General features: G+C 48.6%; 1 protein-coding gene across 3 annotated transcripts; it reads left to right on the forward strand.

Moving 5' to 3' along the window:
• The first annotated feature begins 460 nt into the window (after positions 1-460).
• PRELID3A (PRELI domain containing 3A) lies at positions 461-24,020 on the forward strand. 3 transcript variants are annotated; one of them, XM_066352766.1, is made up of 8 exons: positions 466-588; positions 2,924-3,066; positions 16,355-16,523; positions 17,882-17,971; positions 20,747-20,817; positions 20,924-21,026; positions 22,372-22,458; positions 23,887-24,020. In XM_066352766.1, the coding sequence occupies exons 2-7, from the start codon at positions 3,041-3,043 to the stop codon at positions 22,423-22,425; spliced, it is 513 nt and encodes a 170-aa protein (XP_066208863.1). In that variant the 5' UTR covers positions 466-588; positions 2,924-3,040; the 3' UTR covers positions 22,426-22,458; positions 23,887-24,020. The 3 variants fall into 3 exon arrangements, with proteins under 3 accessions (XP_066208861.1, XP_066208863.1, XP_066208862.1); XM_066352764.1 differs by lacking the exon at positions 2,924-3,066 and having other exon boundaries at positions 461-588; XM_066352765.1 differs by lacking the exons at positions 466-588; positions 2,924-3,066 and adding an exon at positions 4,048-4,225.
• Positions 24,021-24,442: the final 422 nt, after the last annotated feature.

Consider the following 24,442-nt stretch of genomic DNA (forward strand, 5'->3'; position numbering starts at 1 on the left):
CCGCTCTCGGCTTTAACGCTTATTCAGTAGTGTAGCCTCCTTTCTTTTTTAATTTTATTTATTTTTTATTTTTTACGTAGCCTCCTTTTTGATTCTACTCCTGTGGAGAGATTTTTCTGGGCGGGCAGATTTTGTTTTTCTTTATATCACCCAACAATAAAATCCGCCTGGCTAGAAAGGGCTTTGGACAGCCTGAACTATACTGAGATTTCAGTTATATGCAAATAAATCTATATCTACATGTATACGTATGTTAAAAAAAAAAAGAAAAGAAAAGGAATCGGCCCCACCGCCATCGCCACGTTTGCAGCGGGCGCTCTGTGCAAACTCCTTGCTGCGCAGACTGGGGCAGACCACGCAGCGGCGTCCCGCATATCTATTAATAGCGACCGCAGCCCGCACTGTCACTTGACAGGCAGGCTGGTGCGGAGTGAGCGCCCGCCCAGCCCGCGCAGGCCCCGCCCCCGTGCGCCGGAAGGGAGCACCGTGCGCTTGGGGTCCGGGGTCCGGTGTTCGGAACCCGAGTCGGTCCCGCAGGCCGGGCGGGCAGGCGGCGATGAGGATCTGGAGCTCGGAGCATGTGTTCGGGTGAGGTCAGGCTGCGGGTCCCCGTGGGGTCCCGGCGGGCGCCGCTGGGGAGGCCAAGGAAGGCCGGCGCCCAGACTCTGCCCTCGCAGAGCCTTCCCAGCCTGAGGTTGACCATCCCCAGATCGCGGCCTCGGCCACCTAGAGAGAGGCTCAGGCTCTGTCCCGCCTGGTGGAGTGGTCAGGTGGAGAGGCGCTACCTGACCGAGGGAGGCGGCGGTGGGATTGCTGGAGCGCTGGGGAGGGAGCAGCCTTTCCTTTCGCGGCTCAAGGAGGCTGGTCGTGCGGGGCTGGACGGCTGGGAGGGGACCCGGCCAGGAGGCAGCGCGCACTCCTCAGCTCACTCAGGCCTGATTTCGCCTACCCCTGTTCTCATTTGGGGCAAGAGGCGCGGGATCCTAGGAGGGCCGGGGCCTGGAGAGCGGCCAGGTCTTCGGCTGAGATGACGCACTGCGGCTGATCACACACATTATGCTTGTTTTATGAATGAACCGTCCACAGCGGCTAGGAGTCGGGAGGAAGCCGGAGTCGGGAGGAAGCCAGATACAGAGAAGGCACATGGGGAGCTGTGGAAGGCCTCCAAGCTATCATGGAAAACTGGGAGCTGTGTAAAAGTGCCCTCGCTACCTAAGTGGCATCTTCGTCTTGTCACTTACCTGTGACACTCTGAAATCATTATTTAATATTTTTTAAAGGAATAAAGAATTTTAAATACCCCAGCCCCACTTAGAAAAGCATTTTTAAAACAATCGTCAAGTATAATTTAAAAATAAATTTAAAAAATTTAAAAACTGCATGAAATTGAATTGTCATCCTTTGGCCTTATTAATGTAAAATTATAATAAAAATTCGCCAAAAGGTTAAAACCTCTAAATTATTTTTCATGACCTCTTTAGACTTGATGGGATCCAATGTTAGTGTTGAATTTGTACAGCCCACAGCCTTCTCTTAGCTGGGGGTTCTTGAGAGCCCCAGGGAAAGTGAGAATGACTCTCAGTCATTCTCAGAATGATTCTCTTCAGTTCTCCCAAGAGTGGGACCCAGATAGCGCCATCTAGGCGCAGTGGGGAGAAGTTAAGTCATTGTACACTGTAGAGGCCTGGGCAGTGGGGCTGTTTTCTCACAGAATATTTGACAAGGACTGCCCTAGAAATTTGTAAAATGTTGCTTGACAAGCAGAAGTGAATTGTCAGCTGTGAAAAGTCACTATTGATAAAATTAACCAATTTAAAATGTACAATTCAACAATTTTTTAGTAAATTTAGAGTTGACAACCACCCTGGTAGGCCAGTTTTATTTATTTTATTTTATTAATAATTTTCTTCTACTGAAGCTGGAAACCCGGAGAGACAGACTCCCACACGCGCCCCACCGGGATCCACCCGGCACGCCCACCAGGGGCGACGCTCCGCCCACCAGGGGGTGATGCTCTCCCCCCCCCCCCCCCCCAGGCGCAGCTCTGCAGCAACCAGAGCAAGCGGCAGAGGCCAAGGAGCCATCCCCAGCGCGCGGGCCATCCCTGCTCCAATGGAGCCTTGGCTGCGGGAGGGGAAGAGAGAGACAAGAGGAAGGAGGGGGGGGGGGTGGAGAAGCAAATGGGAGCCTCTCCCATGTGCCCTGGCCGGGAATCGAACCCCGGTCCCCCGCACGCCAGGCCGATGCTCCACCGCTGAGCCAACCGGCCAGGGCCGGTAGGCCAGTTTTAGAACATTTCCATCATCCTATATGGAAGAGCCGTCATGCCCACTGCAGACACTCTCCATACCATCCCCCGCCCCAAGCATCTGGAATATGTTTTTTGTTTCTATAGCTTTGCCTGTCTGGACTTTTGATATCAATGGAATCACACAACACGCAGTCTTTTGTGTCTGCCTTTCACTTAGCATAATTTTTATGAGGTCCGTCCCTGTGATCGCCTGTACATACTTTGTTCATTTTGTATCCCTAGCACATAGTAGGTGCTCAGCGAGGGGCTGAGGAATCTCATGGAGGTCAGCTGCCATTCCAAAATGAGGGTGGCTGCCTGCCAAAGGAATTTCAGTGAACCCAGCCTCAAGTTCAGTGGACTAGGCGCTGGTGGTCCCTTGCCCCATTGGTTTCTGAAGGCAGAACAAAGGGCCATAATGAAAATTGACATACGGGAAATGCAGTTGGTGGAGGACAATGTGGGTAGGCCCTGCGGCTGTGAGTGGCGCAGTGCTGTGTGCCCACACAGCACCACATTGGAACCCCAGCTTTCTGGTGGGGCTATCGTGGAGTTACCCCCTTGCTTAGTCTGTTAAAATCCGTGATTTTTTGGTCTTTTTTTTTTTTTAAGATTTTATTTATTCATTTTTAGAGAGGAGAGAGAGAGACAGAGAGAGAAGGGGGGAAGAGCAGGAAGCATCAACTCCCATATGTGCCTTGACCGGACAAGCCCGGGTTTTCAAACCAGCAACCTCAGCATTTCAGGTTGATGCTTTATCCACTGTGCCACCACAGGTCAGGCTATTTTTTCTTTGAGGGCTATAGATCTTTTCTCTCTAAACTTGTTTCTTTTATATATTTGTTGTACTGTCAGATGAATATTTTATCAGAAATTAATAATTTGCTCTGTAAAGGCAAGAAATAATTAGGCACAAAAACTTCTGATCATGTCAAGATTTCTTCCTACATTCCAAAGAAACCCCACAGACTGGATTGGAGATCAGGCACAGCAGAGAGAAAGGCACATGTGTCTGCAAAAAATGGCGAACACTTTGAGAAAGCACCGGAATTAGTGTGTTACTTAGATCGGGTTTAAGATTCTCTAAATAGTAATGAAAATTATAGGACTGAAATATAAAAATATAGAAAGGGGCATATTTTATGATTCAAAATACTGTACTGTACATAGGAAGTATGTTACCTTCTCCTTATTTGTATGTTTATCATGTACTTTGACATTTGAAATGTTATGTGCTGGGAAGGCCACTTTTTCTAGAACAGACTGGATTTTATGCAACCTTTGCCCCTTGAATTAACAGCAATAAAAAAAATGAGTAACAGAACCAAACAGAAGTTATCAGGTTTATAAATTCCATTCTCACAATACTGACTTAGGTTTCAGGTAGACCTATAACATCTTCAGTAACAGAGCCAGCACAAGGAGACTTCCAGCAGAGATCACGGCCATATACTCTGAATTCCAACAATTACCAGCAAAGGTCTCTAGTAGGTCCTGCCCAGCTCGGGAATTAAGGATTTTGGAGGAGGTGGTGCCCTAAAGCAAACTTGCTTTCTAGCCAGGAGCAGGAAAAAGAATGCCCCTCTCCCCACACTTTTTAAAAAAAAATTAAATTAATTAATTTTTTTGTGACAGAGAGAGGGACAGATAGGGACAGACATACAGGAAGGAGAGAGATGGGAAGCATCAATTCTTTGTTGTGGTTCCTTAGTCTCCTTAGTTGTTCATTGATTGCTTTCTCATATGTACCTTGACAGGGGAAGAAGGGGGGGCTGCTGCAGAGCGAGTGACCCCTTGCACAAGCCAGTGACCTTGGGCTCAAGCCAGCAACCTTGGCCTTCATGCCATCAAGCCAGCGATCATGGGGTCACATCTATGATCCCATGCTCAAGCCTGTGACCCCATGCTCAAGCCTGTGACCCTGCGCTCAAGCTGGTGAGCCTACGCTCAAGCTGGATTCAGCCATGCTGAAGCCGGGGACCTCGGGGTTTGAACCTGGGTCCTCCACATCCCAGTCTGATGCTCTATCCACTGTGCCACCACCTGGTCCGACTCCCTCTCCCCCCACCTCCTCCTCCCCTCCCCCCACTCCCACCCACCTCTTCCCCACCCCTCCCCCCAACCTCCTCCTTCCCCCTCCTCTCTTCCTCTTCCTCTTCCTCCTCTCCTTCTTTCTTCTCCTCTCCTTCTTTATTCTCCTTCCTCTTCCTCCTCCTCCTCCTTCTTCTTTCTTCCTCTTCCTCTTCCTCTTCTCTTCTTCTTTTTTAAGTAAGAGAAATGGGACGTTACAGATAAGAGTTGAAGCACCTCCCCAGTGTGGTACCCTTCTCTCTCTTCCCACAGGCAGACAAGATTGTGAATTTGGTGGGTGTCCCTTTGAAGGAGTATATTCCATTTGACTGCATTTATGTGTGCATGTGTTTATTGTTTTAAAATAGAAATCAGTGACGTCATCTTGACAGATCTTTTGGACAATTTCCCTTTCCTCTCAACAGTATGACTTTGATATCTATGTGTGTGTATATATATATAGCATAGCTATATAATATCCCATTGTATGAATGTTACAATTTATCCTTTCTCTTATTGAAAGAACATTATGTTTCCCCCCTTATTACACATCATACCGTAGTGACCTCCCATATATATATTTCTGGTCCACTTAATCAAGGACCCACTTAGGCCAGCAATTCTCAATCTTTTCTGCCTCAGGACTTCTTTACACTTTGAGAAAATATTGGGGACACCAAACAGTTTTTGTTTATGTGAATTATAGCTATCCATATTTACTATATCAGAAATTAAAACAAATTAAATACTGTTTACTAATTCATTAAAATTAACAAACTCATTATATTAACAAATAATATTTTTTTTAAAAACCCTATATTTTTCAAAATTCCTCAAATTAGTAAGAAGAGTGATACTATATATATTTTGGGGTTTTTTGTCTTTTTTTCTGGTTTCTATAGTATCTGGCTTATTTGAAGATGGCCTGATACTCAGATCTGCTTCTGCATTCAGTGTTTTATAATCTGTTATATGTATATGTTATATGTATAGGTATATGACTAAAACAGCCTCACACAGTGTGTCAATAAATCCCTGATGGAAGGGCTAGGCATGTTTTAATAGTTTTTTAAAGTAATTGTGGCTACTACAACAAAACAAGCGGTATTTCCTCAATGTAGTTACAGTGTAAAATCAGACAATGTAAGACCAGAGTAGCTGTCCTGTCCTGTGTTGAATGAGTCTCTGGTGTGTGATTCTGTGGCATCTTGTACTGGTCATTGGAATATATGGTTTACCTAGTTACAGTGCGGGGCAGTTGTCAGGTCATGGGAGTCAATACAAGTTTTCAAAAATTCCGATTTTTACTTGAAACCCAAATTTTATCTTTGGCAACAAATATTATCACTTGTTTTCCTTGAAATGATGAGCTCATTTCATTAATTTCTGAGAAACTGTCTGCCAGATATGCCAGACTGAATAACCCAAGTTTGCCCCTGAGTTGTTCCAAGCAGAGGTGACAGCCTGCTGGGCCCAGCACCCCTGCCTGCGTGGTTCTCTGGGCACTGCAGAAGCACTCTGAACTCCTGTGACCTAATATTGTTACGTCCTGCATTGTGCTTACTTCCTGTATTTGCTGAAGATAGCAGTAAATAGGCAGAATGGGCAAGGGTTTGTGAAGTATATCGGGGTTTATTGAATATAGAACAGGCTCCTGTAGAGGGGTATGAAGCACCATTAATCATTCGAGTTTCAGGCTGTAGGTAGTAGTACCGTGGTGAATAATTTTGTTATATAAGTTTAGGTTTACGGCTACACGCAGTGAGGTATCTAAGGGTCTTAGCAATTTTGTGGTCAATATTAAAAGAAAAGTCTTCAGGGGTCTAAATGTAATCAAACAAAAAACTTTCCATTTTCATTATGGAGAGTCTTAAGAAACACAGGCATGGTTTTCCTGAGTGCACAGCAGTGAGCAGTGACCTTGAATGCGCACTGGGGCCCTGGCCCTAATTCGTGGGGAGAGGTCCCAGTTTTACCCACCACTTTGCAGTGATAGGGCGAGAAAGACAAATGCCTTGTAACGTTATGAAGTAGTTTCGCCCTTGCAGACCTCCTGACAGGGTGTGGGAGCCTCTGGATGTGTGGACCCTACTCAGAACTGCCCACCTGGGCCTAGAGTCGCTTTGGGGAGGTGCAGGAGCACTTTGCCTTGTTTGTGGCAGCTGTCATCCTTTCTGTTTGTAAACTTGCTCTTATGGAAATTTCAAAAGCATCCGGAAGTTGAGATTAGAGTAATGAGCACCCAGGGCCTTGTTCCAGGGTGAGTCTCCCTCTCACAGCCAGTCTGGTTCCACATGTCCCCACCTACTGCTTCTTCCTTCAGTTTATTTTAGGAAAATCCCAGACAACCTATAATTTTGTGTCACTTCCTGTTTCTGACACCCTCACTGTGCATAGAGAGAGAGTCTGTGGCTCATTCTTCCCACTGCCCACTGTGAGTACTGAGTGGATCCCACCAGCTTCCTGGCGCCAGCACTGTGCTCCATGTGGCTGACCTGCAGTGGGCCAAAGAGGGAGGCCTCCCATCCTGGGGATGGATTCCCACTCCACCATGCTGACCATGAAACATGACCTTATGAGGATAAGCCTTAGCAGTTCCCTGTGTGCCTGTTGGGCAAACAAGTTTGTAACAAATGTGTTTAGGTTTGCTCGCTTGTATTGGGCAGCCCCATGTGTGTATGTAGAGTCTATGGAAGACTGCAGGTGCTTGCCCTCAGGGAAGCAGATTGCAAGTTGCAGATTGCCTGCCTCCATGGGGAGGGGCGATTGTTTGCTGTTGTTTGCTGGAGAAGGGGTATTTCCACTCAGGCATGTTTTCCTTGGGGCCTGTGAGTCCAGTGAGTCTGGAGAGTGAGTCCAAAGAGTGAGTTTAGGGAGTCTGGAGAGGGTGTCAGGGCTTGGGAACCCTGAAAGAGAGGGAAGCAGTTTTACCTGCCTGTTTGCTTGTCCACCATTGCAAGACTCTAATGAATGGAACGGCCCACCATTTCCTGGCTCCGCTGTTCCTTTACCATCTACCTGAATCCAATGAAAACCTTCATGGCCATGGCCACTGACCTTACATCTGGCGTAGTTGGCAGGATTCAGATCAGATTGGTATGGAGCTGCAGCCACCCTTGAGGGGTAGGGTAGAGGAGTGTTATGGTTCCCCTGGCTGTCCTTTTGGGGACCGTGGGCTGGCTGTTTTTTACAGCCCTGTGAGAAGCTGCCTGAGGTAGAAAACTCTAGGATGAGCTGCACACCAATAGGCAGCAACAGCTTGAACTGGAGCGAGTGCTGGAGAAAGAAGTGAACCAGGTTCAAGAGCTGCAATGTGATGTGCAAGCTGAGCGCCAGCAGTGCCTGGAACTGGAACAGTCTCTGGAGAAGTGGCCGAACGGGTTCACGAATTACAGTTTGCTCTGGAAGTTGAATGTTGGCAACAGTAGTTGTTGGAGAAACAACTGTGGGTTCAGCTTCAGGCTGACAGCTGGCAGCTTCAGGAGCCAAAAATGAAGCTGTGCTGCTGGAGTGGCTCTGAGTTGTCAGGAGTAGGCATTTCCAGCTCCTCTTCTGAGGATGAGGAAGCTTGGGCTGTAATTGCCATCCATACACTCAGAACTTGGCCATTTGTTGTCCAGACGGTAAAAACCCAGCAGCAAAGAATACCCACTGAACCCCTGGTAGGGTTGCTGCAATGATAGGACATAGGGGTGGATGGCATCATGCTCTCCAGAGCAAAGATGAATAAATTGGCTACCATTACCACACACTCCTCCTTAAGGCAGCATCTTCAGAATTGCCATGACAATAGGATGAGGGGGGAGGCCTGAGGCCCCATGTGAACCTGGTTGCCTGTAATGGAACTTGACCTTGGTGATTTGCACAGACAGCTGGGCTGTCTATCATGGACTGATCACAGAACAGTGTAATGGACTCTTGGACTGTGACCAAAGGGGGGCACTGGCTCCTTTGTTTAATGGACATGATAATTGGACTGTATGAGAGACCCTGATGGTGTGGGGAAGCTCTGGTGGAGGCCCTCATCCATCTGGGAAGCTGTTCTCATCCAGTTGGAAAGACGCATCAAGAATACTTTAGAATACTTTAAGGTTTTCATGGACACAGCCCTGGACTATACAGGCCCTCCCACCCACCGTGGAGTAGAGGGCTAGAGATGGGCCTCCACTTTGTGGCCTGGGCAGAGTGCTCATAGAGACATTGTGAAGGGCACCTTTGTAATTGTATTTCTTGTACTGTTGCTGTAGTCTGTTTATGTAATGTGCCTAACTCCTGGCATAGGGACCTTCGTGTAAGGTACCTGTGGTGTAGATTGTAAAGCGAGCAATCGTAAAGGGGTGGAATGTTGGGCAAATAAGTTTGTAACAAGTGTGTTTAGGTTTGCTTGCTTGTATTGGGGCAGCGCCATGTGTGCATGTATAGTCTATGGAAGGCTGTGGGTGCTTGCCCTCAGGGCAGCAGATTGCAAATTGCCGACTGCCTGCCTCCATGGTGTAAGTCCAGTAGTTGTGGCCACCATCACAGCCGCCTGGCCCGTGTAGGTTCCCATTTGATTTGGACAGATCGTAATGAAACAACGGACCCAAGAACTGGTGAGCCATTACCTTTATTCTAGCTTGCAACTGGCGGGTGAGAAAATACACACAGCGGGAAAACACTTCCCTTTCCATTCGGGGCTCCCAAAGCCACTGACTTTCTCTGGTTTTTCCTAGATTCAAATCCTCTGTTCCCCTTCAGCTCCCCGCGATCTTGCTCCCTGCCTCCTCTGCAATGACGTGGTCTCCTCAAAATGGCCTCTTAGCTCCTCCTTTTAAAACTTTTTGGTGCAGAAGCCCTCCTCCAGCACACATTAGCATGACCAACCCCCTTCCCAAGCAGGAAGGTAATCAACTGCCCCACTTGGGCAGCACCATTTTTAACAATAAAAGTGAGCAAAACCAGAAAATACAGATTTTACAAACTTATTTGCCCAACACATGGGGAGGGGCGATTGTTTGTTATTGTTTGCCAGAGAAGGGGTATTTCCATCTGGCTGGTTTTGCTTGTGGGGGGGGGGGCCTGTGAGTCCGGTGAATCCAGAGAGTGAGTCCAGGGAGTCTGGAGAGTGAGTCCAGGGAATCTGGAGAGGAGGTTGGGGCTTGGGAGCCTTGAGAGAGAGGGAAGCAGTTTTTCCTGCCTGTTTGCTTGTCCACTGTTGCGAGACTCTAATAAACGAAATGGCCCACCATTTTCTGCCTCCACTATTCCTTTATCATTTGCCTGAATCCAATGTAAACCTGCACGGCCACGGCCACTGGCCTTACAGTGCCTAACCCAGACAGCTGAGAACACTGATGGAGATCACAGGTCCGTGCTGTGCAGGAGGCATGTTACAGAGTTGCAATTACTCATAGATGGAATATAGGGGGAAATTTATTATGATTAATAAAAAGTAATAAGGCAGAATAAAAAAGGAGTTTGAACTTATGTAACCTAAAGTAGAATAAAGAAAAAGAATCAACACAATAATGAGCTACACAATGTCACCAGACAAAGAAATGTCAGCCTGGGCTCTAGCTCTATACAACGTCACCAGATGAGGAAACATCAGCCTGGGTTACAGACTAATAGCTAGTTAAAGCAATAGACTAAGAAAAAGAGAATTATGAGTATGTGCAAATCTCACTAAATCACCAGACCAGAAAGCATCAGCCTGGGCTCCAAAGTTGTCTACCCGCTGTGCACGTTGAGAAGGACAGAGGAAGAGTTCTCTAGAGCCTCAGGGGCGGTCTGAGACCCTACTTTTTTTTTTTGTATTTTTCTGAAGCTGGAAACGGGGAGAGACAGTCAAACAGACTCCCGCATGCACCCAACCAGGATCCGCCCGGCACGCCCACCAGGGGCGATGCTCTGCCCACCAGGGAGTGATGCTCTGCCCTTCCGGGGCGTCACTCTGCCGCGACCAGAGCCACTCTAGCGCCTGGGGCAGAGGCCAAGGAGCCATCCCCAGTGCCCGGGCCATCTTTGCTCCAATGGAGCCTTGGCTGCGGGAGGGGAAGAGAGAGACAGAGAGGAAGGAGGGGGTGGGGGTGGAGAAGCAAATGGGCGCTTCTCCTATGTGCCCTGGCCAGGAATCGAACCGGGGTCCCCCGCACGCCAGGCCGACGCTCTACCGCTGAGCCAACCGGCCAGGGCCGAGACCCTACTTTTTTATGGAAAATTTTTGGCTGGAGGCTATTGCATGAGGGCCCCTTGTGCATACCCTCTAGGAACAAAGAAAGGTCACCACATTCCAGAATAATTATTGAGGCCAACAATCAGGTGATTAAGAATGCCCTTCCTGGTTTCTAGGGAAACTACAGCAGGACTTCTCTTCCCACCCTGAGTAAATATCTCAGTCATTCCTGCAGCCATTTTTTGTGACCCTTATTGTTTATATTCAATTTAATTCAACTTCATATATACTTTTTTATATATTGCTCCTCCACAAGGCCACACCTTCTTTCATCCCGAGGTAAACTGCACTCTGGTTGTGCCGGTGATGCTCGGCTTCCCGTTCTCCCAAACCCACTCCAACACTTGATGTTGCCAGACTTTTTTGGGTTTTGCCAGTTGAATGAGTGTCAAGCTTGTTTCTTTAACCAAAAGTGTATGATACTGACTTGCCCTACAGGCAGTCCCCGGGTTACAAATGAGATAGGCTTAGTTGGTTTGTCCTTAAGTTGAATTTGTATGTAAGTTGGAAAGGGTACATTTACTTAAGTGCAACTTAGATGTTTTTCTTATTATTTTTACCTTTCTGTGCATATACATACTTAAACATTTTCAAATACAACCTAAGAGACATTGATAAGAGTGTGGTGGTTACGGGGGGAGGGGGGAGAGGGAGCAGGAAAGGGGGAGGGGGAGGGGCACAAAGAAAACTAGATAGAAGGTGACAGAGGACAATCTGACGTTGGTGATGAGTATGCAACATAATTGAACGACAAGATAACCTGGACTTGTTATCTTTGAATATATGTATTCTGATTTATTGATGTCGCCCCATTAAAAAAATAAAATTATTTAAAAAAAATACAACCTTAAACAATCTTGAGTGATGCAGAAGATGATGGACTTTCTGGAGAGGATGGGACTGGTGTTAGAGAGTCAGGGTCTGACTCTGCTGCTGGAGTCAGTTTCTTGAAGAAGGCATCAGGGAGGTCTGTACAGAGCTTTTCTTTGTCTCATCATAAATGGCCCTGTAGCATCTCAGGCCTCCGGTAACTGGACGGTAAACTCTGGTGAACCTCTCTGTATGAGGATCTTGCTCCTCTAACTTTGCCATTCTGCTTCAATGAGATGAAAAGTGTCAGCTGACTTTTCTGTAGAAAACCTTTTGGCTCAGGAGTTTCTAAGTCCTTGTTTTCTTCCCTAAATGCTATCATCTGCTGCACTCACTCTACAGGATCTTCAGTAGTTAGTTCTTTGCCATGAGAGTTGAGTAACTCGATGATATTTTCACTGATATCCAACTGCAGTTGATTACCAATAATCCTTATGGTGCTCTGTTGTTAAGTGCAAGTTGTATGTAAGTCAGATGTTTGTAACTTGGGGACTTACTGTACTTAAACTTTATTTTTTTATTTATTTTTTCTTAAACTTTATTATTTAAAAAATGTTATTAAGTTTGCCCTTTTCCTCCATTGTTCTGTCAATGTCTATATTAACTCATGTGGTTACCCTGCTATAATTAGTGGAATTATTTATAAGTCTTTTAAGTAGGTTGTATTTAGTTTAAATTATTAGCTAAAAGATGCAAGGTTTCTATATAAAAGAAACAATGTGTGAGATATGCTTAATACAAATATTTCCTCAACTTTTAAATAGTTTTAAGTAATTTTTGAAGGCATAGCCTGTTCTGCTTAAACTAGTAGTTTTTATGAGAACAACCCATAGAAACCTGACTTACACGGCTCACTGAGTACTTGGTAGAGAAGGCCTGCCTGTGGAACCAGGACCCTTTCTGCTGTCATATTTCTCTAAACTCTTCCTTCCCAGCATCCTGGGTTGACCATGCTGCTGATAGTTCTTCCTCAGGGAAGACAGGGTTCACTCTCTGTGTCCTATAGAACAGGGGTCTCAAACTCGCGGCCCGCCGAACAATTTTGTGCAGCCCGCAGACTAATCCACGAAGTTCAAAATATTTTGGATAAAATTAAGTAAGCCTAGGGGCCTACTTGTATTTTTCATTTCTCTAGCATCCTAGCTAGATATTAGCTTAGTTAACAGCACTTGTGATGCGAACTACAGTTTCTGGTCGTTTTGTGACACTGAGTAAACTGCATGTACAATTGTGCTTGTTGTACTGATTTTTTTTGTTTTCAACTGCAGTGAGAAAAGTGTTGCATAACAGTTGCCTTTTGTAGACCTAGTGCGGCCTGCGAAATGGCTGTGATCTTGCTCTGCAGCCCACATGCTGAGTTGAGTTTGAGACCCCTGCTATAGAGTCATCAGAACCAGCCAGAGCTGTTTTTTTTTTTTCCTTTGTATTTTTCTGAAGCTGGAAACGGGGAGAGACAGTCAGACAGACTCCGGCATGCGCCCCACCGGGATCCACCCGGCACGCTCACCAGGGGCAACGCTCTCCTCACCAGGGGGCGACGCTCTGCCCCTCCGGGGCGGGGCGTCGCTTTGCCGGGACCAGAGCCACTCTAGCGCCTGGGGCAGAGGCCAAGGAGCCATCCCCAGCGCACAGGCCATCCCTGCTCCAATGGAGCCCCGGCTGCAGGAGGGGAAGAGAGAGACAGAGAGGAAGGAGGAGGGGTGGAGAAGCAAATGGGCGCCTCTCCTATGTGCCCTGGCCAGGAATCGAACCCAGGTCCCCCGCATGCCAGGCCGACGCTCCACTGCTGAGCCAACCGGCCAGGGCCTCTTTTCTTCTTTTTTAAGGGAGAGGAGAGGGGAGACAGTGAGATCCTGACCAGGATCCACCCGGCGAGGCTGATGCTCAGATCAGTTGAGCTATCCTCAGCGCCTGAGGCCGATGCACTTGGACCCACCAAACTATCCTCAGCACCTGGGGCCAATGCTCGAACCATTCGAACCTCTCGAACCACTGGCTGCAGGAGAAGAGTGAGAGAAGGGGGAGAGGGAGGGGAAGAAAAGCAGATTGTCACTTCTCACGTGTGCCCTGGCTGGGAATTTAACTCGTATGTCTGTCCTTTCACTGGGCCCACATTCTATCCACTGAGCCAACCAGCCAGAGCCCAGAGCCCTGTTTCTTCATCTCTTTATGTTAAAGCCAGTAAACACCATAATGTAGTGACATGATTCCATGGTTTGTAACAGCATTTCTTTGTTGAAGAGAGGAGATTCTAGCCCAGGCCCTGACAATTTAGAAGCCATAGAATTCATGGAAAGAATATAGAGTAGGAAGTTGGGACACCTTGTTTCAGTCTGAGCCCTGTTAACTTTTTGACCTAGGACAAGTGTTTTATGAGGATAAAGTAAATTAATGGCCAGTAGGTTGTACTATTTAAAAAGGATATAAAATATGGAACAAAAACGTTCAATATGTTCATAATCATTCTTTTGTGTGTGTGTTTGATAGAGACAGAGAGAGAGACAGAGAGAGGGACAGATAGGAACAGACAGGCAGGAATGGAGAGAGATGAGAAGCATCAATTCTTTGTTGTGGCTCCTTTAGTTGTTCATTGACTGCTTTCTCATATGTGCCTTGACCAGGGGGCTACAGCAGAGTGGGTGACCCCTTGCTCAAGCCAGCAACCTTGGGCTCAAGCCAGTGACTTTTGGGCTCAAGCCAGCAACCATGGGGTCATGTCTATGATCCCATGCTCAAGCCAGTGACCCCGTGCTCAAGCTGGTGAGCCCACACTCAAGCTGGATGAGCCCACACTCAAGCCGGTGCCTCAGGGTTTTGAACCTGGGTCCTTCTCATCCTAGTCCGATGTCTATCCATTGCGCCACCACCTGGTCGGGCTGTTCATAATCCTTAATATTTGATTTAGTAATTACATTTCTAGGAATTTATCCTAAGGAAAAACTAGGTATGTTGGAAGACCAGTGCAGACAAATGTTTACTATGGTCTTTCTTTGAGAATTGGAAGCAATCTCAATAACCTGCCATTGGGGAATGTTAAATATATCCACAAGGTGACCTACTGTGCAGCTATTTATAATCATATTTCTGAAAATAGCTTTATGATATAAAAAATGTTCATCAAAAATATAAGCAGGTTGGCCCTGGCTGGTTTGCTCAGTGGTAGAGCATCAACCTGGCGTGCAAGAGTCCCGGGTTCGATTCCCGGCCAGGGCACACAGGAGAAGCGCCCATCTGCTGCTCCACCCCTCCCCCTCTCCTTCCTCTCTGTCTCTCTCTTCCCCTCCCGCAGCTAAGTCTCCATTGGAGCAAAGTTGGCCTGGGTGCTGAGGTTGGCTCTATGGCCTCTGCCTTAGGCGCTAGAATGGCTCTGGTTGGAACAGAGCAACGCCCCAGATGGGCAGAGCATCGCCCCCTGGTGGGCATGCTGGGTGGATCCCGGTCGGGTGCATGCGGGAGTCTGTCTGACTGCCTTCCCATTTCCAACTTTAGAAAAATACAAAAAACAAACAAACAAACAAACAAAAATATAAGCAGGTTGAAAAGTTTTATATATTGAGCGTGATCTCAGTTTAATTTTCTTAAAGTGTGTGTACACGCATATGTGTGTGTGTGTGTGTGCATAGGTCTAGTTCTTGAGTCTGGGCTGTGTCTATACATGCTTTTCAAACATGCTTGGGTACATCTGGAAAAATGATGATGTCATTGAGATATTCGTATCTCTGCATGGGGCTCAGCTGCTTCCTGGGAGCACAGATCCTGAAGGAAGAAAGTTAGGACATTAAGCACTGTGGGGAAGGTCCATCCTAAATATATCATGTGGCATCTGGCTTGGCTCCCACCAAACTTGTGTCTGAGGTTTTGAGCCTAAGCAAGCACAGAGCTCGGGGAAGCCGTAGGGCAGTTAGTACCTGGCTTGAGTTCTCTGATGGCAGGAAAGAAAACAGGGACACAGGTGTCCATCCCTTCAAGGACCAGAGGCATTGTGGCGGCCTGCAGGAAAAGCCTAAGGGAACATCCGTGGAGTCTCCCACACAGATTGTGTTATCTCTGGAGAAGTAAAATTCTGGGTGATTTTATTTCCTCATACCCTTCTTTATTTTTCAGAATTTGAACATTTATTTTTATAACCTGAAATACATATGTGGCCTCTTCAAGTCACACACCACCTAGAAGCTGAATCAGAGTAGTTGCTTCTGCATCGCTTATCAGTAGCTGGGAGCACTAGCCTGTTCTAGATACGCAGAGGCAGGTGTGCTTTCTGGCTATAATGGTGTCGAGCTCCAGTGCTGAGGAGTCAGTTAGGACAAGAAGCGCAAGTAAAAGTCACAACCAAGCCTTAATCACTGCAACAGTACAGGCAAGAGTAAAAAATGGTGCCAGTCCCTAGCATTTAGTCACCCCCATGGGACTGCAGGGGGAGGCAGGTGACAGGCAGGGGATGCCAAGAATTGTTTCACGGCCCAGAAGCCCCAAACTAAAGCGTTTCTGTCTCTATTGGACCAGAGGGAGGGCTGGAGGGAGGATGGAGGCCTGGGACAGGAAAGGTGTTGAGGCAAAGGGAAGGCAGGTGCCTCAGCCCCGCCCCTCTGAGTGGGGCTCCTGGGGGGCAGGGCGGGGCCTGCTGAGCAGCCCCGGGCCTGAGTGCTGGTCTGTGCCCAGGGTCCGGCGGGGCTTGTGAGAAAGGCTTCGGATTGCCCGTGGTCTGCTCAGAAAGATCACAGGATCCAGGGTTTAGGTCTGGAGCCGCACTCCTCAAATTTATTTGTTTGAATATACCTTTAATTAAAGAAACAGCTTTCTTCGTTTCAGGCTGTGGCGTACAGCACCCCTGGCGCCCAGAGCCACTCTGGCACACCTGACAAACCAGAGGGATTGCTTGCTTATGCTGTGTGACTGTGCTTTCCCTCCAGCCACCCATGGGACGCGGTCATCAAGGCGGCTATGAAGAAGTACCCAAACCCGATGAACCCCTGTGTCGTGGGCATGGATGTGCTGGAGCGCAGTGTGGACGGCCGCGGTCGGCTTCACAGCCACCGCCTCCTCATCACCGAGTGGGGGCTGCCCAGCCTCGTGCGCGCAGTGAGTGCAGCTGCTGCCCCTGCCGGTACCGCCCCGCCCCGTTCAGCCGCTCAGCTGCCCGCCCGCCCTGATGGCTTTGCTCCCACTGTCCCTGCTCCGTCCAGCTGGCACCCATCTGCAGGAAATGACAGCCTGCCCTTAGAGTGTCCACTCGGGATTTCCGGGAGCCCAAGAGATGATTTCTTCATTTGTAAACTTCATTAAACTATCCATCTGCCTCCCTGGCCGGGTAGCCCAGTTGGTTAGAGCAGGGGTCGGGAACCTATGGTTCCTGAGCCAGATGTGGCTCTTGATGGCTGCATCTGGTTCACAGACAAATCTTTAATAAAAAAAATAATGACGTTAAAAATATAAAACATTCTCATGTATTACAATCCATTCATTTCCTACCACTCATGTTCATGGTTGCAGGGGGCTGGGGCAAATCACAGCTGTCCTCCGGGACACCACCAAATTTTTATTGGATAATGTGTAACATACATGGGTCGTTGTATGGCTCTCACTGAATTACATTTTAAAATATGTGGCGTTCATGGCTCTCTCAGCCAGAAAGGTTCCCGACCCCTGAGTTAGAGCATCGTCCCCATACCCCAAAGTTGCGGGTTTGGCCCCTATTGGCACATAGAAGAGTCAACTAATGAATGCATGAATAACTGGAACAACAAATCAATGTTTCTTCCTCTCACTCTTCTCTCTCAAAATAATAATAATAATAATAATAAACAAAACTATCCATCTTTGTGGGTCCTGACACGTGGCATGGCTCCTCCACCCTCATCCCCACCGCCGAAGAACCGTCTCCTGCGGCACTCAACAGCAGCGCATCTGTTTGCTCTGGCTGCCTGATGAGACGCCACAGATGGGCTGGGGGGCTTACACCACCACATTTGTCCTCTCCATTTTGGAGGCTGCAAGTCCGAGGGCGAGGTGCCAGCAGGGTGGTCTCCGCTGAGGACTGCCAGGGATTGATCTGTTCCAGCCTCTCCTCACCTCACAGATGCCGCCTACCAGCCACTTCCTCGCGTGGGCCGCCCTGCTGCCCACCCCAGACCCCTGCATGGCTTCCTCCCTCCCTCCCTGACTCTGGAGCCCCCCCCCCACTGCGCTCCTGCCCCTGCCCCGTCTTCTTTTTAGCCAAAACACTTGTCGCTGTCTCTGTCGTACACTCAGCTCTACTTGAATTCATTCGTTTGTTCACCGTGCCACCTGCCAGCAGAGAAACCTGAGGTTGCCACAGGGCTGCCGTCCCTGCGCCCCGCTGTGTAGATAAGCGAATTTGTAAACGAAATGGTATTTTGCGTTTGATGCTGCAAAATGAGATTTTTAACACATTATTTTAGCTTTGCTTTGTTTTTTAGATTTTGGGAACCAATAGGACTTTGACATACATCAGAGAACATTCTGTTGTGGATCCAGTGGAAAAGAAAATGGAACTTTGTTCCACCAATGTAAGCAATGGCCTAAGATGAGAAAGGTGCTTGGTATGTCTTGGTGACGGTGCGTAATGGCTTCGTTTAATTTCATTTCCAGTCCGCCTTTGGTCTAGCGATGGTTTATTTTTAATAGGCTGAACTTATTTTGTCGTATTTTACTTATCCTTTTATTCCAGTACCATCAAGATATAGAAAAAAATGTATAGAATGATGAATTGTCACAAAGGGCACACCCCTATGTAACTAGCAGACGGGTCAGGAGACAGACTGTGACCCCTCCCCCAACTCCCCTTTTCAGGTCCCCCCCCCTCCCCCCCTCCCCCCCCCCCCTGGCCCCGCAGTACAACTGCTAGCTACCGATAGCAGAGGTGATTTGTAAGGTGATTTTTAGCAGGAATTTTATTTTATTGGATTTAGCAGTAATTTAAAAAGCAGCTTTCCTATTTCACTTCCTCTCACTTCTCTCAATTAAAAAAATTTTATATTGGCCCGATGCACTTTGAAAAAGCATGTTGCAGGGAATGCGTGGGCTGGGAGTATGGTTTACTTGATAACAGCCACTGTGTGGATTGTGTTGCTGCGTGCTGGAAGACTGGGTTCCGAACCACTTCCAGTTTGGGGCAGACCGTCTGGGGCCTTGGCCAGCGGCCCCTTCCCGTGTCCCAGGCAGCCCTCTGCACAAAGTCACAGGGAGCCCAGCAGGTGTCCCCCCGCGGGCCACTCCTGACAATTCACATACTCGGTTTTTTTCTCTCTCCTAGAAAAGCTTAGTTTTCAGTGGAGAAGGCTTGTTCATCTGTGCGTCAGGGCTAGTAGAAAGGAAATAGGGTATGGAGTAGGACAGTTATGAACCTACATCCTGAAATTATCACTGAATTGTGTATGACTGCGTATGTGCCGTATTAACCTTTCCTGGGCTTGATGTTCCTTGTCTAAAAAAAAAAAAAAAAAAAAAAAAAAAAATCTCATACTAATGTTATGAGGATTTATGAAGGGAAATAAGATTTCTAAAATACAGTGCCCTGGCATAAAAATATTGCACATAAAATGATAATAGCTCATTGGAGTTTAATTATTAATGTTGTTAAATATTTCCATTACAACTGTAACTAATGAGACTCTTGATTACTCTGAACTTGATGGGAGTAAAGAGACTTCCCAAACAGTGTGTTGGAACAGTGGGGCCAGGTGCAGGCGTTCAGCAAAAGGCTATTGCATGAGCAAAGAAACAAGTGCTTTAAGTTTATCATTGCTAGAAGATTATTGCTTTAGACCAGTGGTCCCCAACCTTTTTTGGGCCACGGACCGGTTTAATGTCAGAAAATATTTTCACGGACTGGCCTTTAGGGTGGGACGGATAAATGTATCACGTGACCAAGACAAGCGTCAAGAGTGAGTCTTAGACGGATGTGACAGAGGGAATCGTCATTTTTTAAAAATAAAACATCATTCAGACTTAAATATAAATAAAACGGAAATAATGTAAGTTATTTATTCTTTCTCTGCGGACCGGTACCAAATGGCCCATGGACTGATTCTGGTCCACAGCCCGGGGGTTGGGGACCACTGCTTTAGACCACTGACACTTTTTTTTTAAAAAAAGTGGTCTTATATTGGAATTGGCTTTTTGCTAAGAGAATAAATTGGGTTAAAGAAAGATAACATTGGCCAATGTGGCAGCCACATGTGGTGCTTTTTATTTAAATTAATTAGGGTTAAGTAAAATTAAAAATTCAGTTTCTCCCGTCACACTAGCCATATTTCAAGTGTTCATTAGTCACACATGGTTAGTGGCTTTGACACGAACAGCCCAGATATAGGACATTTCTAACATCACGGAAAATTCTGTGCGACAGTGCTGTGCTAGGAATCCAGTTTTTTATTAGGCTTTAATATAAAATATTAAAATGTGCACGAGAGGCTAGTTGATGTACAGGGAACAGCACTAGAGGAGGCATTATCTATACACACTTGCTCTCCTGGTCTGTGGAGATTCAGGGCTCTGCCCTGTGACACCCGGGACACAGTGTCCCGAAGCCGGGGTCTGCTGCTGGTGGCTAGAAGGTTCTGCTTGTTTACCTACCTGCTAACCCAGGAATATTTTGTCCTTTTCTGCGGAGGGTTTGGCACTTTGAAAAGACAGGTTCCCCCACTATCCCCAAACAGAGTGTTCCTATAAAACCTCAGGTAAGCTGAACTGGTATAAAGTGAAGAAGCAATTTATTAGGACACATCTTGGTAACAATGCACAAAATAAGTAAAAATGAGCTCAGCTGCTCACACAGATCCTGGCTGTGGGGCTTGAAGGTGAGCTGCTGAGTGGCCGCTGGGGCAGGAGCTGGTCGGGGCCACTCGCTGCTCGGGGTGTGCACTGCCTCGGTAACCACTCGCCGCCAAACAAATACTGAATGCTCTTTTCACCCTTTCTTCATAAAAGCAAAGATTCTCTTTGATTTCTTTCAGTTGGCGACAACAGGGACCAATGTGGGTCTTTCCTAAAAGCAAAGTGGCAAATACAAACTTTCAAAAAGTGGGGGGTACCTGTCCTTGAAGGCCAGGCCCCGCTCAGGTGTGGGCGAGGTGTAGAGAATGGGCAGGTGATAGTTACCAGGAGCAGCAGCCAGGACCTGGTTGCTCTCAGATTCAATTTGGTGGTGTCTCCTGGGCCTAAATGTTTCTTCTGTTTTGGCTACAGTAAGTGCTGATTGGGGGAGGGAAGAGTATGGGCTGATGATTCAGAACGAAATGCAAGAGAAGTACAACCTAAAGCCCTTGTTCCTTTTCTTTAAGATCACACTCACAAACTTGGTGTCCGTGGACGAGAGGTTGGTGTACACACCCCATCCGGAGAACCCTGAAATGTACGTGGTTTCGCCCTGGCATCCACATGTTTACCTGCAAGGTCAGGGGTGGGGGAAGCCTCTGCTCTCTCAGGCTGCTCAGCCTTTACTTCTTGCTCTTCTGTAGGACAGTGCTCACACAAGAAGCCATCATCACCGTGAAGGGAATCAGCCTTGGCAGCTATCTGGAAAGTTTAATGGCCAACACAATCTCCTCCAATGCTAAGAAGGTATGGCTCTCAGCGCGAGCCCGTGTGTGCTCTCGCTGTTAAGGACCAGACTGAGCAGGTGGGATGTGTAGTCCCAGAAGTCCGTGAGCGCTGGGCCCTCTGTCCAGCTGAGCGTTAATGCCACAGCCTGTTCCACACTTACATTCAAAACCAGCAGCAAGGCCCTGGCTGGTTGGCTCAGCGGTAGAGCGTCGGCCTGGCGTGCGGGGGACCCGGGTTCGATTCCCGGCCAGGGCACATAGGAGAAGTGCCCATTTGCTTCTCCACCCCCCACCCTCCCCCTCCTTCCTCTGTTTCTCTCTTCCCCTCCTGCAGCCAAGGCTCCATTGGAGCAAAGATGGCCCGGGCGCTTGGGATGGCTCCTTGGCCTCTGCCCCAGGCGCTAGAGTGGCTCTGGTCGTGGCAGAGCAACCCCCCGGAGGGGCAGAGCATCGCCCCCTGGTGGGCAGAGCATCGCCCCCTGGTGGGCAGAGCATCGCCCCTGGTGGGCATGCCGGGTGGATCCCGGTCGGGCGCATGCGGGAGTCTGACTGTCTCTCCCTGTTTCCAGCTTCAGAAAAAAACAAACAAACCAGCAGCAAGAGGAGGGTGCCCCTCAGAGGGGAATGTGCAGGGCAGACCCAAGGGAGGCAGAGCGCCAAAATACCATAGGTTTAGTCAGCAAAACAAACCCCTCGCATCAAAAAGATGTGTTTACATCGTCAGGCAGGATAGTCAGGATTTTTAGTCGTTTTATATTTAATAGGCATTACGTGGTTTGGCTAAACCTCTCCATTTTGCAAAGATTCCCTGGAGTCAGCTGCCGTCCGGTGGCAGCACTGGCGAGTGAGCCGGTGGAGGTGAGATGAGAAAGGGCGCCCCGGAGGTCCTCTTCCCCAGGGTCCCTGGGTGGAGGGCTCAGCCCAGGTGATGATTTGACAGCACCCCCGGTCAGCTGAGGAGGTGTCTGGGACAGCTGGCAGCCTGAGGGTGGGCACAGGAGGTGGAGATGGAGAGGCAGGTCATCGGGATTCAGGAGCCCGAAAGTGAGGGACAGCGTGCGGAGGAGACCACGAGGGTGGCTGCTCCTCCCCCTGGTCCTGCGCTCGGTAGGTGGTGGTGCCGATGAGGGTGCTACTGTCAGTGCTGCCCAACCTGCCGCAAGAATTTTAGGCAGAATACGTAGCACCTAATTTCTGAACTTGAGAACTGCCTGCTTACAGTGAGAGATTGCTCAGAAATGGGGACGGCTGTATCTGTAAAACTGCAGCGCCTTCCTTTTGCCGTTGAAATGACAGGCTGGGCTGTGTCTGCAGCGAGAGGCAGATTTCTTACACCGTGTTGAAATCCTTCTGTGTTGCTCCAGGGCTGGGCTGCTATTGAATGGATAATTGAAAATTCTGAAAGTGCTGTGAGCTAACGGGGTCTGCACCTGCACCTGTGACGAACGGGGGTAACTATACTCTTCTTTAACTTGGCAGAGAGTTTAGCAACTTGCTAGCCATGCGCATGCTGCGCGCTGCTGGGTGGGTGTTCGTGAGTGGGAGCTGTGTGCACGTCTCCACCCCGGGCCCCACAGCACCTCTGTCCTGCAGGAAACCACTCGGTTCATCCTCTCCCCAGCTCCTCTCCTTGCTTCATGGCAGGACTTACTGTCAAGGGAAACCTGAATGCCTGTCATCCTGTCTCTAATGAAGCACTTGTTTAATGTCCTACAACTGCGCATTGTACACAGGTTTGCACCGGTAGGCCCAGACAGCGTTCAAGTTTGAGCTAACGGGAGGATGTTTTCATTTGGAGGAAGAGTTGACTATTTGCACATGTTCTCGTAAGGATGATGCTGTGCCCTTGCTCCAGCGCTGCGGGGAGAGACTTGGCACCTCCTCACTCCCTCCAAGCCAGCACCCAGCCCCGGGCCTGCCACTGCCCGTTTCCTTGTAGTGGAGAAGCCATTTTTTAGCATCTACTTGAGCTACACAAATATCCCTTGGTTTCTTAGGTCAGCAGTGGCTGGTCTGTCAGAACTGACTTGACACGTAATTGGTCAGCAGTGGTCTTCACACCTCCTAAAAAAGTCAGTTTCCTGCCGCCCTCTGTGTAGGGACTCCCGACACTCCTACCTTGAAACCCCTCACCACGCTTTCTCCGCTGTGCTGCCCTTGGCCCCGCTTCCCACGCGGGCTGTGTGTCTGCAGCATCTGTGCACACATTTGAGGCCTCAGTCAGCAAATGAGAGAGGGAGGTTCAGGCTTCTTTAAGAAGTTATTGCTGCGGCCCTGGCCAGTTGGCTCAGTGGTAGAGCGTCGGCCTGGCGTGCGGGGGACCCGGGTTCGATTCCCGGCCAGGGCACATAGGAGAAGCGCCCATTTGCTTCTCCACCCCCCCCTCCTTCCTCTCTGTCTCTCTCTTCCCCTCCCGCAGCCAAGGCTCCATTGGAGCAAAGATGGCCCGGGCGCTGGGGATGGCTCCTTGGCCTCTGCCCCAGGCGCTAGAGTGGCTCTGGTCGCGGCAGAGCGACGCCCCGGAGGGGCAGAGCATCGCCCCCTGGTGGGCAGAGCGTCACCCTTGGTGGGCGTGCCTGGTGGATCCCGGTCCGGTGCATGCGGGAGTCTGACTGACTGTCTCTCCCTGTTTCCAGCTTCAGAAAAATACAAAAAAAAAAAAAAAGTTATTGCTGCTTTTTCTGAAGTTAGTGAAGTTCAGGTTTGCCTGACACCTTTACCTTGGCTGATTCTCTTTTCTTTCATGGAGACACCGCTGCGGTGACCACACACGTGGAGGGCCTGCCTGCTGGGTGACATGGTGTGTGTGGGCAGCCTGGTGTCTGTGAGGGTGTCACTGAGTTGTGGACTTTGTCACATGCTATTTCCTTCTACACTAGGGCTAAACTGCCTCCATCTTTAATCAGATGCTTCACCCAAAAAAAAAAAAAAAAAAAAAATCCAAGAGGAAAGAAAGAAAAGAAAAGGAAGGAAGGAAGGAAGAAGCGAGTGCTGTGTGCGGTTCAGCGGTGCATTCTGGCAGAGGTGTGGAAGCTGTTGGAATCTGCCGCCTGCCGGCTCAGAGCCTCCACCAGGCTCCTGCATGGTGACCTCGTGGGACAGGTGGCCCGGCCGAGGTGCAGGCGAAGTTCTAGTCCATCGCAGAGTGAGACCCAGAGGAAGCAGGCCTCTAACAGGAGGAGGACACGGACCGTGAAGCTGCTACTTTGCCGTCCCTTGAAGACCCCATCCCCTGCCCAGCCCTGTCCACCTCAGTGTTTCGTCAGAATGTTCTCATGCCTTTGTCCCTTGTCCCCTTAACAGCTACCGAGCTTCTTCTTGCCAATTCTTGGGATCCCACTAAATATCTGCCCTTTTCGATCACTGCCCGTTTCCCTCTCATGCCTCTTAAATGACGGTCTTAACCACCAATCTCTTTACACATATCCGTCTGCC

This window comes from Saccopteryx leptura, chromosome 11 (genome assembly GCF_036850995.1).
Source record: "Saccopteryx leptura isolate mSacLep1 chromosome 11, mSacLep1_pri_phased_curated, whole genome shotgun sequence".
Taxonomy (NCBI): Eukaryota; Metazoa; Chordata; class Mammalia; order Chiroptera; family Emballonuridae; genus Saccopteryx; species Saccopteryx leptura.

Excerpts from the sequence above, each read along its gene's own strand:
- PRELID3A (XM_066352764.1), top strand. The coding sequence starts at position 557 with ATGAGGATCTGGAGCTCGGAGCATGTGTTCGG. Across the intron at positions 16,524-17,881 it reads TGCCCAGCCTCGTGCGCGCA|ATTTTGGGAACCAATAGGAC; the intron begins GTGAGTGCAGCT and ends TTTGTTTTTTAG. Across the intron at positions 17,972-20,746 it reads TGGAACTTTGTTCCACCAAT|ATCACACTCACAAACTTGGT; the intron begins GTAAGCAATGGC and ends CTTTTCTTTAAG.